The 14,986-nt window shown below is 35.3% G+C and overlaps 1 protein-coding gene across 7 annotated transcripts in view; it reads right to left on the bottom strand.

Annotated features, from left to right (window-relative positions):
- Positions 1 to 14,986, bottom strand: part of SEMA5A (semaphorin 5A) — a 337,450-nt gene that overhangs the window by 25,316 nt on the left and 297,148 nt on the right. For all 7 annotated transcript variants that reach the window (XM_032180765.1, XM_032180761.1, XM_032180768.1 and 4 more), the window contains exon 17: positions 5,100 to 5,325. In XM_032180765.1, the coding sequence (XP_032036656.1) occupies positions 5,100 to 5,325 (226 nt within the window). The remainder of the gene's footprint in view (positions 1 to 5,099; positions 5,326 to 14,986) is intronic.

Below are 14,986 nucleotides of genomic sequence, written 5' to 3'. Positions count from 1 at the left end.
ATGTATGTTAATTAACTTAAATAAGGGTTTTCACACTTTCCTCCATAACACCCTCATAGATGAGCCCACAAAGTATAGGCTTCTTAAGTTGGCTAAATGGCCAGGCTCAGAGGTTTGTGATCGGTGACACAAAGTTCAGCTGGAGGCAAATCACTGGTGGTATATGCCAGGTGTCAATACCAGGTCCAGTCCTGATTAACGTCTTCATTAAAGACCTAGACGATGGGGCAGAATGTGCCATCAGCAGTTTCACTAATGATATAAAACTGGGAGGAGTGACTGATATGCTGGATGATTGCACTGCACCACCACTGGTCAGAGAGGAATCTCATGAAGTTCAGCTAGAAGAAATGAAAGTATTGCATCTGGGGAGGAGAAACCCAATGCATCAGTAAACACTGAGGCTGACCAGTTGGAAAGCAGCTCTGTGGAGAAGGCCCTGGGGGTGCAGCTGACCACAAGCCAACAATGCATCCTTGTGGCAAAGCTTAACAACATAGCTAGAGCTGCATTAGAACGAGCATTGCCAGGTCAAAGGAGGTGGTCCTTCCTCTCTACTCTGGAGTGCTGGGCTCAATTCTGGTCTCCCCAGAGATACTGCTTTATGCCTTAGTTTCAAGGCAGATTTATGCCTCCTGTTTGAATGTAACAATAAAAACTCAACTAGCCAAGCAGGCTAGGTTAGTAACTATGAGAAAAAAAATAATAATCTGGAGCAAAAATTCAAGTATCCTGAATAATTTCTAAAGACAGCATGAAATGTTGCTTAAAGTGCAGCAGGTAACAGATAAGCAAAGATTGTTTCAATGTTGTGGTCTGAATATCTGAAGATATTCTGCTAGTATCTGAAAACATCATTGAAGCATAAATCTTTTATAACTTCACACCTATATAACTGATAGAAACCTTATAAACCTTGAAATCTTCCATAGTAAAATGAATGGTAAAATGCAAGGAAAAACACTAATGCAATGCAAGGGTAACATTTTAAAAGAAAACAGTGTGCAGAGGAAGGATATTTATGTCACCATGAGAATCACAGAATCACAGAATCACAGAATTTTATTTTTTGCGCCTGTTTTTCTCTGTGTTTAAATATTTGATCCTAAAGTTCCATTAAAGAGTTTTTGTTTGTCAGTCAAACTTGAATTTGATTTTAATTTCAGTTCTAACTTTCACGGTTGTTTTTGTTCTTAACACAAAACACCATGGCTTAGTTTTGCTAAAGGAGTGTAAGAGATAACATCTCAACATGTACTCCTCCTGACTACAGGACACTGTAGATTATCAGCACCTGTTTTATTCTAAATTCTAAATGTAGTATAGACAGGTAACACTAGGATTTAAGTAATATAGAAGACACTGCAGCCAAAAAACAAACAAACAAACAGTCATTAAGAGAGAATTACAACCTGCCTTCAGAAATAATAATTTTATTAAATCTGGCATAGAGAAAGCAATCACAACTGGGAATTTAAGCTCAGGTTTCCAAATATGTTTTTCTCCTTTGAAGAACTTGTGTGTTTTCCTCAGATTTTCTTTTTCCTCTCTCCTTCTCAAAACAAAACCAAACAAGCAAAAACCAACAACAGGAAAAAAAAAAAAAAAAAAAAAAAAAAGACCCTTTTAAAATGTTTGACTGAAATACTGAAATTAGAAGGGCCTTCTTATTTGTTTTGCGAAGGTATGTTGAAGGTATTTGGCAAACCAACTTCACCTTACTATGGCCAGGTCAAAGTCAAAAGTCACCATGGAAAGAAAGTAGTACCTACAGAAGGTGACTTCTGCCCCTTATATCATATGCTTATGTTCAGATGGATCCCTTGTTCTTAATGCTTATGTTTTCAATACAATTCATAGTGCTTATATATATTAAAAAAAATAATGCACAGAGTAAATTATTATGTTTAACTTAAATATTTAACATGCTTCATGAGCACACAATGAAGCATACAGTGATGTAATTTTTAGACTGTTTTTTTTTTGTATAGACAATCCAGCATTAAGCTGTGCAGATATGTACAAAATCTTTCTTGGTTTATTTGGAATACCTGCCTGTCCCCTGTGTCAGCACCATATGAAAAGCCAAAGGCAGAGAATAAAAGGTTCATTTCTTTCCTCTTAATCAAACCTGTCTGTAAAGCATGAATACTGTGTGCAAATGCTACTATTTGGTTGATTTAGACAGAAGTCTTACCACATGCAGGAGGAGTCCAGTGTTTTCATGGCAAGAATTTCTACCTCTAAGCTCACGCTCCAAAGAAAGTTTGCTTTGCTTTTTGTCTGACAGTGAAACATGATTCTGTTTAATGCGGTATGACTACAGTTACACAGTGGGAGATTATAGACAATGAGAAAATTTCTAGCTAATGGCTCTCTTCTACAAAGAACAGAGAACTGATATTTGCAGAACAAAACTGGTAATAAGGTATGACTAGCATGCTGTACTGGTACTAATATTTTTACAAAAGCCAGCAAATTGGTGCAGTTCAACATGGAGATAACAAAAAGAATGCTTTACAGTATCCAGGATCTGGTCAGGTAGAAGTAAGTTATGATGTTTCCTTGCTATTTAGCCAGAAACAGTGAAAGTGTCTGCCAAAATTCATAGTTTCCCATTCTCTTGGGTTTCTTCTTCTGTTCCAAAAGCTATAGATACAGTACAGGACTCTTATTCACATATTTTCTTCCCGTGAAATCAAGGAGCAGTAGAGGCATGGTGTCTTGACCCAAACACTAACCTGGGAGCAGGAAAATGCTCCTGCTCTTTATAGGCAGTAAATAAGTTTAATCACATCAGCAAGTAATACTATTCCCTCCCTTGAGTTATGAGGGCACTCACTAGGAAGAATGGAGATGTATACTAGTTTCTGCTTTGTTGACTGCTCAATATTAAGTATTTAAATATTCAGCAATATTGACATTAATCAGCACAGATGCTTCTCTCTGAAGAACACTTCAATTACTGTGCAACAGGGTTGCTCCCTGTCATGTTTTTGTCTGTGATAGAGTTAATTTTCTTTTTTGAGGCTTATATGATGCAGTATTTTGGATTTTTGATGAAAAAAAAAAACATTGTTCGATGGGTGATTTCCAAATGAAGCAAAGCAGCAGCTGCAGCAAGATGCGGCAAATAAGCTATAACGTCAGTACATTCAGGAATCTGATGTTCAGAACTGAAGTTTTATCTTCAAGCTAATCAGACAAAGAATGCCCTTGACTCCACACACTTGGTCTCTTGCACTCTGCCTGAAGGCCATACTTAACAAAACACAGGCACTGATACTTCTGACTTTGTTTTGTAGGAAAAGGACACCTTATGCCCCCAGCTCCAGAAGAGCATTTATGATCATAATGAGAGAACTGAGGAAGGTGTCTCCATGCTTAATTTTCCTATAACAATATGATCTAGGACAAGCTGGCTCTTTATCTGTTTTGTCCTACTAACCTGCTCTTTAGGTAGTGAGTTGGCTTGAGTATATTCCATTCTTAAGGGCTGACATCTCAGCCTATACAGCCTATCTATAGGCCTATACAGCCTATCTATAATCTTCTGTAGATGTAATTCTAGTTCTTGTGATAATTCTCCTAATTCTGTATCATCTGGTAGAAAAAATAAAGTTCTCCTTCTCATTTAATCTCATGAAACTTTTTAAAAGTTTCATAAATGTCAAACTCCTGGAAGACAGCAAAGATCAGCATCAGCACCCAAAAGTCGACTATAAGAATCATACATCAACCAAGTAGACCAAAATCTTTGCTAAATGCTAGTTTGAAACTTAATTTAGATGAAAAAGGAGAATAGAATCACTTGTTGCAAAAGTTGTTCCATGCCAAAACCTGTCTTGCTATCCAGACACAGAAAATAAAAATTGGAGACTAGATTGGCTGAAATGGATGTGACATAAATTATGCAACTAAGTTTTATCTGGAGTTCCATGCCTTTGTTTTATTAGTTCATGCAGTCATTATTATGTTTTGTTTTGTTTTTAATTTACTAACATCCTGCCCTCTTTAGAGTCACAAATGTCACATGAATCAATGTCTTTAACAGGATGAAAGGCAGGGAAATTCTTAATACTGATTTTCATAATATTTTTTGTCTGAAAAAAATAAAATAAATTTGGAAAGCCCACAGACTCAGCAACAGTTCTTTCTTTGTGGCCTTTGATAAGTCAAATGCCTTTAGTTGCAATTTTTTTTCAGCTGACCTGGCTGTTGTAAAAATAAAAAAAGCTATGTAAGTAGGAAGCAGGTGCATATATATTAAACTATAATAACTAAATATCAATATTTTCTTATACCACTATAATACTTAAATACTAATTATATTATATAATACTTAAAATGTAATAAGGGACAGACATTTAATTAAATATATTAATAAACGTATAGTGACTGTCTGAAGTTCTGTTCTTATATGTATACACACACACACACATTTATTCAAAAACTATGTGTGGCTGCTAGGGAAAGAGAAAAATTCAGAAATAAAACAGTTCCAATCTAAAGTCATCTAGAGTTGAAAAGAGTTTTGCAGGAATTCAGTTTGCCATCTTAGATATAAACAGCACTCAAACTGCTGGCAATAGCATAACATAAAGTTTTATAACTGAAATTATCCACTTCATAAATTCCTTATTTAGTTAAACACCTGCATGAATCTGACACGTTACTTCAGCATTAGTGAGTGAATAGTTCTTCTCAGCATCAATACTATACATTCTAGCTAAATATTTATCAAATGCATTATATATTGCACAAACCCTATCACAGAAAAATGCCAAGACAGTATAAGGAAGTGAGAGAATACTCCAATAACTAGGATGCCCTGTAATTGCCCACAGATTGCTGCAAAATATTAAACAAACTGGTAAATCTCATAGCTAGCAGTAAAAGAAACCTGATTAGTCTGAATGATGAAGCTACATCTGGAAGAAATATAAGCCAGATTCCCCACTGTGATCACTATGTCCTCCTTTTCATTATCAATTCTGTTACGCAAAACACCAGCCAGCAAAAACTTCTATATGATGAAAATGGAACTGCTGACACTTCAGTAGCATGAGGCATTGTGCAGCCATGCTATCTTTGCTTACCATCTGTCGAGCACCCACTAGTGCCATCACTGGAACAATAACGCATTTCAATCCTTTGCCTTCCCACCTCTAGCAAATTTGGGTCAGGCAAGCGTGCTTTGCAGGTATATCGGAATCGTTGTTCATAGTGGCCACCATTGTCTGAAATATTGACTGGAGTCCAAGGTGTCCAAGGAGTTGTCTTTTTTAACTCTGGACAGGCATTGGTGTTACAAGGCTGATATTCCTGAAAGAAAATGGTCATAGTGATTACAATCATTAGACATGACTTAAAAAAAATAAGCTCAAAGCAGACAAAGAAAAGTCAATCAATAATAATAATAAATATATTTTTCCATTGTTTCCAATGGCAGTGATCACCAATAAACTTTTAATGCTAATCTCAAAGTGAAAGTGTTTTATTCTGTGTTTATGCAAACACCGTATTACACTAATAGAAGCTATAATATACTAGTACAAATTAGATCTATAAGATACATATACGATCTTTAAGATCTATTTGACATGTAAAAAAAAGTAAGCAGAAAACTATGAGTTTCCTTTATAAAGTAATATCCCCAAATAAGGTATAGCTAAATATTTTAAAGCTTTTAATTACAAGGAATTCTGATAAACTTCAAATTAAAAAACAAACCAGTGAATAATTTCTTGGTAAAATCTAGTGGCATATAAATAAGCAAACCACTGTACATTTTGTGTATAATATGATTTTTGAGAGGAAAATGGACAAAAAATATCTTTCATCTGGCTACCCGTGGTGCATATTACCCACAATGCCCTGCACTGCTAAACCTATCAGAAGAAGCAAATTCCATGTAGACTGATTCACATCAAAGGAAACAGACTACACATAAGAAACAAACAAACACAGAATTGTCAATTTTCTTATTAGACAAATGGATCAAAAGACAATATATTTCTTCTGAGGAGTACCATCAAAATCTATAGGTCCCACCATTCACCTACCAGATCACAACATGCATCTGATGCAATGCAAACATTTTGTAAATTATATGGATGAAATTAAACAACTATTAAATGTCAGAACAAGTTTACATTGACAAATTATTAAAGACAAAAAGAAATAGGCACCAATGGAACAACAATTTTAAAACAAGTTCACTACCTGTGACCTCTTAGAGAGCTCCTTAGATGAGGGTACCTATTGAAAAGGAGCCTAGGAACTTAGTAATTCCACTAGATACTATAAACTACAGACACACTAGAAATAATAGTTATATGACATACTATAACAATCTCCTTCTTCAGTAACCCCAGCTGATTCTACCATGTTCCACCAGGCAATTGATTACCTGCTCCTCTCCTTCAATGGAGATAACAGCCTTTTTATCTCAGACTTTATTTAGTCTGCTATCTCTTCTGGTATTAAATGGTCTAACTTATAAGCACATCTAATTAGTCTGAAAGTAATTGCTCTCAACCTGTATTTTGGTTTAAATTCTATGTTGCTATTCCAGATCTGAAACAAACTTGTTCACCTGAAAGCTTTTCTAATTTTTCTATCTATTGCAGTTGGAATAAGAATTACTCCCCAGAAACTCCCACTCCATTAACACGGCAAGGCCCTGGAGAACCCAGATCTGTGTTCAAGAGTCATACAGTATGAGGCAAGAAGGACTTTTATTTTGTGGCAAACTTCCTGGTTTCATAATTTTGTATTATTTCAGGCAAGAAAGAGATCTTAGATTTTCCAAAGCCATTAAATTTTTGCTAGATGCTCTATCTTATGCTGTGTTTCAGCTGGACTACTTTTGTTCACTCCTCAAGGCTGTACAAAGTCCCTTTCCAGTTTAAAATCTGGCAATCACTATATTAGTGACCACATTCAGGAAACATCTATGAAAGAGGATCCCCTCAAAGTGCAGAGGACTGTATTAACCTTTTCAAAATCTGAGTTTCAGCCTCGACTTGTTTCTTGATCAGAAGACAGCAAAGAACAAGCAAACTCTCTCACTCTGCATATAGCAGGGGAAATGACTCCTTTATTGTTTAACTGACTCCTAACTGTTTATAAATGACTCCTAACTGTTTAACTCACATTTTACTGTATCACATATGTTTTATGTAATGTTTTATTTGATGTAAAGACTGAGAACAAAACATGTGTGACTGCTTTCCTCATGGCACATGAACTGTTAAAAAACTCATAAAATTAACAGATCCCAGGAACAGCCAGAAGCACCCAGCTTGCCATCCCAGCGGCTTATTCACCTGTAACGTGCAGTCCTCTCCATCAGCTGGGTTACGGTGCATCTGTCAAGCAAAATTAACTTTCCTTTTTTTTATTATTTTTTCTCTCTTTCTTTTTTTAAAAGACATCTAGCACTGACAACTCTATCACCTCCTGTTACACTATTTAGTAATCCTCAGAACTAGCAAATTTCAAGTTAATTCAAGGCTGCATTTTCCCCTTAATTTAATTTTTCAGTCACCGAATTTTGTTGTGCCTTTATCAACAATATTGACCTTGTCCTGTACCTACAAATATATTTTTCATGCCGAAGCAGTCATACATAATGATAAACTAAACTGAAATTTTTAAAACTTTGCATTTTAAAATTGATCTGCAGGTCCTGTGAATTCTTATATTTCCCTTTTGACATACCTCTTTATATTTCTTAAGACTGGACAAAATTTGAATTGTCACTCCAGAAGCAGTCTTATCTTTACAGCATGCACATGGAATCATGACATTTTTCTACTGGACAGTCTGACTTTAAAACATACATTATTACATTAGTACTTTTTCCTTTAATAGCACTGCACAAAGAGCTTAAGTAGACCCAATTATCTCTGATAACCTGTTGTTTTCTACACCATAGCTTTACAACTTCATATAGCTTCCTATCCCACATAAAAGTATGGTGTTTGGCAATATTAAGATATGTTTTATTAGCTTCTGCAATTGTCTACCATATTATTTACTACCTCAAGAATCTATGCCATGATCAAACTTCACAGAAGATGTCTTATATCACTGTCTAGACTGTTGATAAAAATGTTAAGTGCTATTGACCCAAGAAGTGATTCCAGGCAGACCCTGCTAAAAACATCCCCAGTCATTTATATCTGTCCATTAACACCACATTTTTCAATTTGTCAGTGAGCCAGTTCTTATTCCATTTAACGTTTGCCATGGAGCTCAGTTTTTCAAATCAAAGATTTTCCTGTTGTGAAGGCAAATGCCTTGGAAAAATTCAATGTCAATCCGGAAGAAGTGTTGTATTATGTGCAAATATCTCAAAATTCAAACTTTTTATCTAGTAGTATATAAGCAAGAATAATTCAATCAGTAAAGTAGATTCTACAAGGTTAGTTTCAGCACAGCTATTTCACAGTGGTATAGAAGTCTCAGTTCCTTGTTTGCTGTTGATTTTTGTATTTTTCAATCAAAAATAAAGTTGCTAGAAATGGGAAGTGTTTCTGACGTGGATATGGTGTAGACAGGTGAAAGTCATGAAAAACAGTGTGAGACTTATGCAATTAACCCATTCTCAATTAAAAATAAGCAAAGGAGGAAGCAGTTAATTTAGTGGCAATGTTCTGAATATTGCCACTAATACACTTCTCAGATGCCATCTGAATAATCTCTTTTTTAAAAAAATTCAAGCATATTACTGTCTCTTAGACTTTTACCCCTAGTTCAAATTTGTTTTTATCAATTTCCTTAGGAAACTATGCTAAAATCTAACCTGTATTTGAAACAAAATTCTTCATATATATGTATATAATTCTTCATATATATATATATATACACATAATTAGATAATATGTTCTATTTCAATTTACATTGCACATACTATGGAGAGAATTATCTCCTTACAGACTCTTATGTCTTCGGTGTATACAGTAGGTTGAATACACTTCTTTTGTTCTTATTTGTGTTTTTCTTTCTCATCTGTTGATGTGAGAGACAAGGCAGTTAAATCAACATTAACAGCCCATTCAAATATACTTGGCCCAACAGTTATGTTTTATGATTTACTTTTTATATATAGTATTCTTAAATATTATTTTGGAATCACTGAGCAGTCTACTGGTTAAAAATACTTATAAATTGTTTGCTCTTTGTTCCATCCTGCCACGCTTCGGTTTGTCTGGACCAAAATATTTATTTAATTTTTTCAGAAGATAAAACACCAATGGAAAATAATGTTACTGAATTATAAATTGAATAGTCTAGTGTTTCATCTGGAACAAGATAGGGCAGCAAGATATAAGAATCTGAGTATCTCAGCCTTCTCCCAAGCTTTGAGCTTGTAACAGTAATATGCAGTTAAAGGAAAGGACAGCTTTCTCATGCAATCAAAACAAAGGTCAAAATGAATGTAACAGCATTATAAAACTCTAGAGAAAACCTGTTTCTGTTTATAGGGATCCTTGTTTACACATCAAAACACACGTTTCCCGAAGGACAAATATACCCTTCCCCTCTTCAAGAACCAAAAGATATCACTGCATTTACCTTGCAGTGGCTAAAAAATATGTTTAGGAGAATCACTAACTGAATTTGAAAAAGGGAATGTTTCATTTATTTTCATTAAAAACGTCTTATCCCTTTAGTAAGCATTTTCAAACTAAAACAAACAAAAGACAAAAAAAAAACCTGTCTTTTTAGGGTTTAAAAAGCCCTGTTCTTAAAACAAATACCATTAGATATACCTTATTTTATTTTCATTTTTCTATTATAGTACTATTTGAAAAGCATGACCTAAAAGAACACCCAAACCACATCAAATCTGTCGTTAAAGTTGTTAAGCAAAACATCTTCTACACTGTAAACTTCACAGCTGTACTTAAAAAATAAAAACCTAAAAGACTTTTAAGATCTCCATTGTATTTTCATCACACAAAGAGCAATCTATATCCTAGATTATAGGCAGTATTTTAGCTTCAGTTGACATCAATGGGAAAAGTTCTATTGATTTCAGTGGAGACAGGGCTTCAGAGACTGTCGCTGCACACAGAAGCAATCCTGTAGTGCTGTACAGTAAGGGTACGTAAGCTGTGTTCATAAAGGATTTTTAAAAATATTTTGATGGATAGACGGAGGAAAAACATTTTACCCTATTCAAAAGGAACATGCTTCTTTTGAAGTGAATGAATTTCTTTTTTGGATGCAAACACTGACTGAGCACAACCTTTTGTTTTTATTTTGTATACTTTAAACAAAACAAATGGAAAAAAAACAAAAACAAAAACAAAAAACCAAACAGTTGATAAAAAGGGAAACATAAAGGGAATTAAAAGCTGAATTTGTAACCATTTTCCCTGGAGGAGTTCAGGTCTAGCTGGGCAGGTCATCAGATTGTGAGAGTTCAGCACTCACATTCTGCCTATGCTTTATTTAGCTAAGAAAAGTTCCTGCAATCTTCATCTCGTCTCATAAAACAATTAAGCTTTGTACAAAGAATTGAAGTACTTATGTTATAAATATCGAATTATGGAGTGAAGAAAGTCACCACTTTCCCCTTTTTCTACTTTTTTTTTTTTTTTTTTGTCAAATGAGTCAAGTTTTTATAAAGGAAATTAAAAAAAAAAAAAAAAAAAAAAAGATCAATCAATCATGAGTAACTTAACTGAATATCTCAAAGGGATAAAGGCTGGTAGGAGCACCTTCAGCTCCACATCAGCCACAAAACTGCCCAGTGGCATTGAGAAAGTGACATTTTTATTTTTAAGTAGTGCTGCTTGGATGCTCACATTCATACTGGCACCTGAGAACCAGTTAGGGTGATAAAAGTTCATTTCATACATTATGTATATTACATTCCTAATAGTGTAACAGTCCATTTTAAAGCATGATATTTGTAATTAACTCATATTCAAAGTGAATCTAGAAATGTCTAATGAAGAAGTAGTTCTTTATTCCGACACAGATTTCAAGACAATATAGAAAGAGTTTATTAATAAGATGTTGATTTGGATTCTTCCAAACCTAACACATTTATGGACCTGCACCATGGTTGACCACCCTACCCAAATGCACCAAGAAAATCAGATTGTTATAATTGTTATGTGATACAGGACAGGATAATTTTATTTTATTTTATTTTATTTTATTTTTTATAAATAACCAAACACATCAAGAATTTATACGTATTTTTGCACACTGCTAGTAGAAAAATGAAAAGTAAACCCACAGTAAATCCAGAGCAACAAGTCTGCCTGCTGACAGCTTAATTTGTACCAATCCTTCAAGTGTCCCTGGTGCAATCCCATCGCAACTACTGAAGAAGCCTACTTCTAAATGCTGTGTGCAGCACAGCCTGTTAACACAGTACCCTTCCTCTCCTCTCCACACACCCATTTAACACTTGCATGGTCAGACTATGAACACTCTGGAGCAGAAGATGTTTTGGGCTGCCTCTTTGCTAGCCTTTGGATGATGGGATACTGGTTCATCATTAAAGCATTCAGGTACCAAAACAACAATAATGCTATAATGCTTTGGAAGCTAGATTCTTGCTATGGGAGACAACCAATTTTCAGTCCAACAGTTTCAAACCCCTCAGTGAATTGCAAGTCAACAGAAGTCAACAACAACCATGCTGTGCTTCCCTGACTGCTAAGGCAGGAAACGGCTCCAAGCTATGATCACAATGGTAACTAAGAAGTGTAAACAAGATGAAAAAAATAATAATCCATTCTCAGTGGTGATATCTTCTCAATATCTTAAAGCCAGTCAAAAATCTGTCTAGTGGAATTTACTGTCAGTTTTCAAACTAAGACTGAAGTGTATTTAAAACGTAATGTGTTTCATTGCAATTCACTGGAAGTTTGGTTACAGCTGTGTCATCTGGTACTTGCAAGCAAGTATTGAGTATTGAATATTCAGAATTCTATGTCTTGAACAGGCTGAAACTACAAACTTTTGAATGTGTTTGAAGTCCACAAAGGGAACCAGAATTTTATCTCTGGTCAGACTGTTCCTTTGTAGTATAGGGTAACATGGAATTCCAGGCTTCTCTAACAAAGTTAGCCATCGATTCTCCTTGGATGAAGAGTACTTTCTACATTTTGCCCACAATGATATAATCCTCCCATAAATTACTCTGTTCCTTTCATTGTTGGGGCACTGAAGATACTGAAAGCATTGCTAACCATCAGAAGACAAGCAATGCCTCTTAAAATGTATGGCCTAAACAGAAAACTCCTCCTCTCATTCCTCCTTCTCTTCTACTCTACCCATGGTCTATGAAATGCCTCACAACTTGGATGTGCTGTGCAACATGCTCTGAAGGATTGTTTATTCAGCTACACCCAGGAACATGGAAAAGAGTATTCCCTTGACTGATTTGAAAATAAAAAATTGTATTTTCATTATTCTACCACATTCAAGCACTTATGTTCTTTTCTGTATCTGTGTACACCACTAATTTTAAGCATCACATTTAAGCAGCTTTGTCAGTTATGTACTTACTAGGAACTTGCCACTAATTAAGAATCAATGATATCAAATTGCCATCCTAAACACTGATAAATAATTGTCGAGGCCTTTAAAATCATTGTATCGGCTTAAAAGTACCCGGGGCAGGAAGCTGGTGCATCTAGTAAAATAAGGTGATTAAGTTAAAACATTACTGATACTGAGAGTGTGTCCCATCCTTCAACTGAGGATTATTCTTTTGCACAACAGTTATTCATTAGGGGATTGGTGTCCAGGGTTCACGTGCTCTAGTTAAGAGTCAGAAGTCTGATCGCAAGTTCCCCTTTATCTATCTGGGGCTTGGCAAGCTGTATCATGACCACAGATTGCTGTGTGCCTCCTGTTCTAGCAGCTCTGCTGTGGGATGGAAACCTCTGGAAGAGGGGATTAGAAGATGGGGACAAGATCATCTAAACCTGCTAAACTTCAGTAAGCCTAGAGGTGTCTGTAAAAGAACTAAGGGCTCAGTTATTTTTGCCCTGCATGTTGTGTGGTGTCATTTAGACTGCTGCAAAGCCTGCACAAAGGAAATAAAATATATTACTGAGTTGATGAAAACAGAACACTCAGGACAGCAAATAATGAAGGCTGTAAAGCTGAAGGGATTGTCCACCTATAAATGACTGCATGGATTTACTGAAACTGATTCAAGTGATTTCAGTTAAGCAGGCAATGTATTGCCATGTAGTGAAGGTCTCAACTGCAGCAAGTAAGACACGACCTCCAAATATGAGTGACAACATGAAAAGTAGATGGTGAAATATAAATATAATTAAAGGCAAATGATGTATAACTTACACATGAATCAAAATGATTTTTTCAGCATTTATGTCAGAACTTAAAACTAGTGTGTAAACACAAGCTTTGAAACCTGTATTTCTACATTGAATTATGAAGAGAGGGAATTTCAGCTTTACCTTTAAAATTAAGAAGGGACTAGTTTTGAAAGGCAAAATTTGAAGGTACAATTTGAAAATATCAGTGAAAGGAACATAGCTACCTGCAGGCAGTGATTTTTCTTACCTGATGACTCAGTACTTCACCAGTGGGGAAAAGGGGGTTGTTCAAAATTCCTTTTGGGGGGTATGCTCAGCTTATTGTAATCAATTGAGTTGCTGCAGCTTAGTGCATTACCAACTCAGCTGGACCATGCTAATGATCTGTGCATGTGGCTTTAGCTATTACAAATGCAGAAGAAGGTGGATTAAGTCAGACAGATAAGGGGTGATTTACTCTGCTGTAATAACTCAATTGTTTGCAATTAGCTCCACATACTCTTACTGAGAAGCTTAACTTTTTCACACTGGCCCTACAATTCCTGACAAAAATCGCTCTTAAATTGCTGAAATAGTTATTATTAACTATTGAACTTAAAAATGCATTTTTTTTTTAATAGCTGGAAAGCATGGCTATCCAAGTATTTATTAACTGAGAGTAAGAACATTAGAAGATAATCCAACAGTCAAAAAGGCACAAAAAGGCTGTCAACTCCTCAATTACAGAGACTGCTGTTTTGTAAAGTCTGCAAATCTGCTCCCTCATATAAATTACCTTGATTTCTATTCTACAGCATAGCTTTTCCTTCCTGTAGGCTTCTAAAAATAATGAGAGCTTGAAAAGAAGACCCCCTCAACAGCAATTTAAATTATTAAAAGTGGAAGCAAATCTGGGACTTCAATATAGTTTTGACAGATAACGCTGGAGTTGCTTCACTTTGTGACTTACAAAGAATTGGGCCCTTAGATTTCTGATTCCTAGGTTCAGCTGTTACTAACTAGTCATTGTGCCTTTTCCTGAATTTAGTAATGGGAAAAGTCTGCAAACAAATTTTGGTTTGCTTTGTTTGCTACCATGGAGCAGTGACTCTACAGATTGATAAAGCAATGTGTAATTGTGAAACAAGAGGGGGAGAAAAAAGGAGAAGCTGCATAGCCTGTAATCATGGGATTGAGGATAAGGCAGCAGGGTGGTACTCCTGTGGAGAGAAATGGCTCCTGTCTTTCATGAGTCAGTTTCAAATTAAGCACAATGATAGTAGTTCTAGAAATTTATGTGCTGAGGACACATTTACTTCCATAATATTCTGACCTGGAAAACCAAGTGGGTGAAAAGCCAGCCAATGAATAATGTAGAAAAAGAAAACTATTATTACTATTTTAGATCCAGCCATAGAGCACATTTTCTGAGATTGTTTTTTGTTTGTTCATAGCTATTTATTATATGATCAGTGCAGCCTTATATAAAGTTAGTGCTTATATGAACCTGTGGGTGATCATTATTCTGATTTCCTGCAATTATACGATCTTCTACGGTCAGCTGAACTTTCACATTTTAAGCTGAGGGCAAAAATGAAACTACCAGTCATTGGTACATCAATACAGAGCTGAAAGTATGAAATTATTAACTGCTTGTGAATTCATTTAGAGAACCAGTACTC

This window comes from Aythya fuligula, chromosome 2 (assembly GCF_009819795.1).
Source record: "Aythya fuligula isolate bAytFul2 chromosome 2, bAytFul2.pri, whole genome shotgun sequence".
Taxonomy (NCBI): domain Eukaryota; kingdom Metazoa; phylum Chordata; class Aves; order Anseriformes; family Anatidae; genus Aythya; species Aythya fuligula.
The sequence above is the reverse complement of the archived record's forward strand: the minus strand, read 5'-3'. Positions and strand labels throughout refer to the sequence as shown.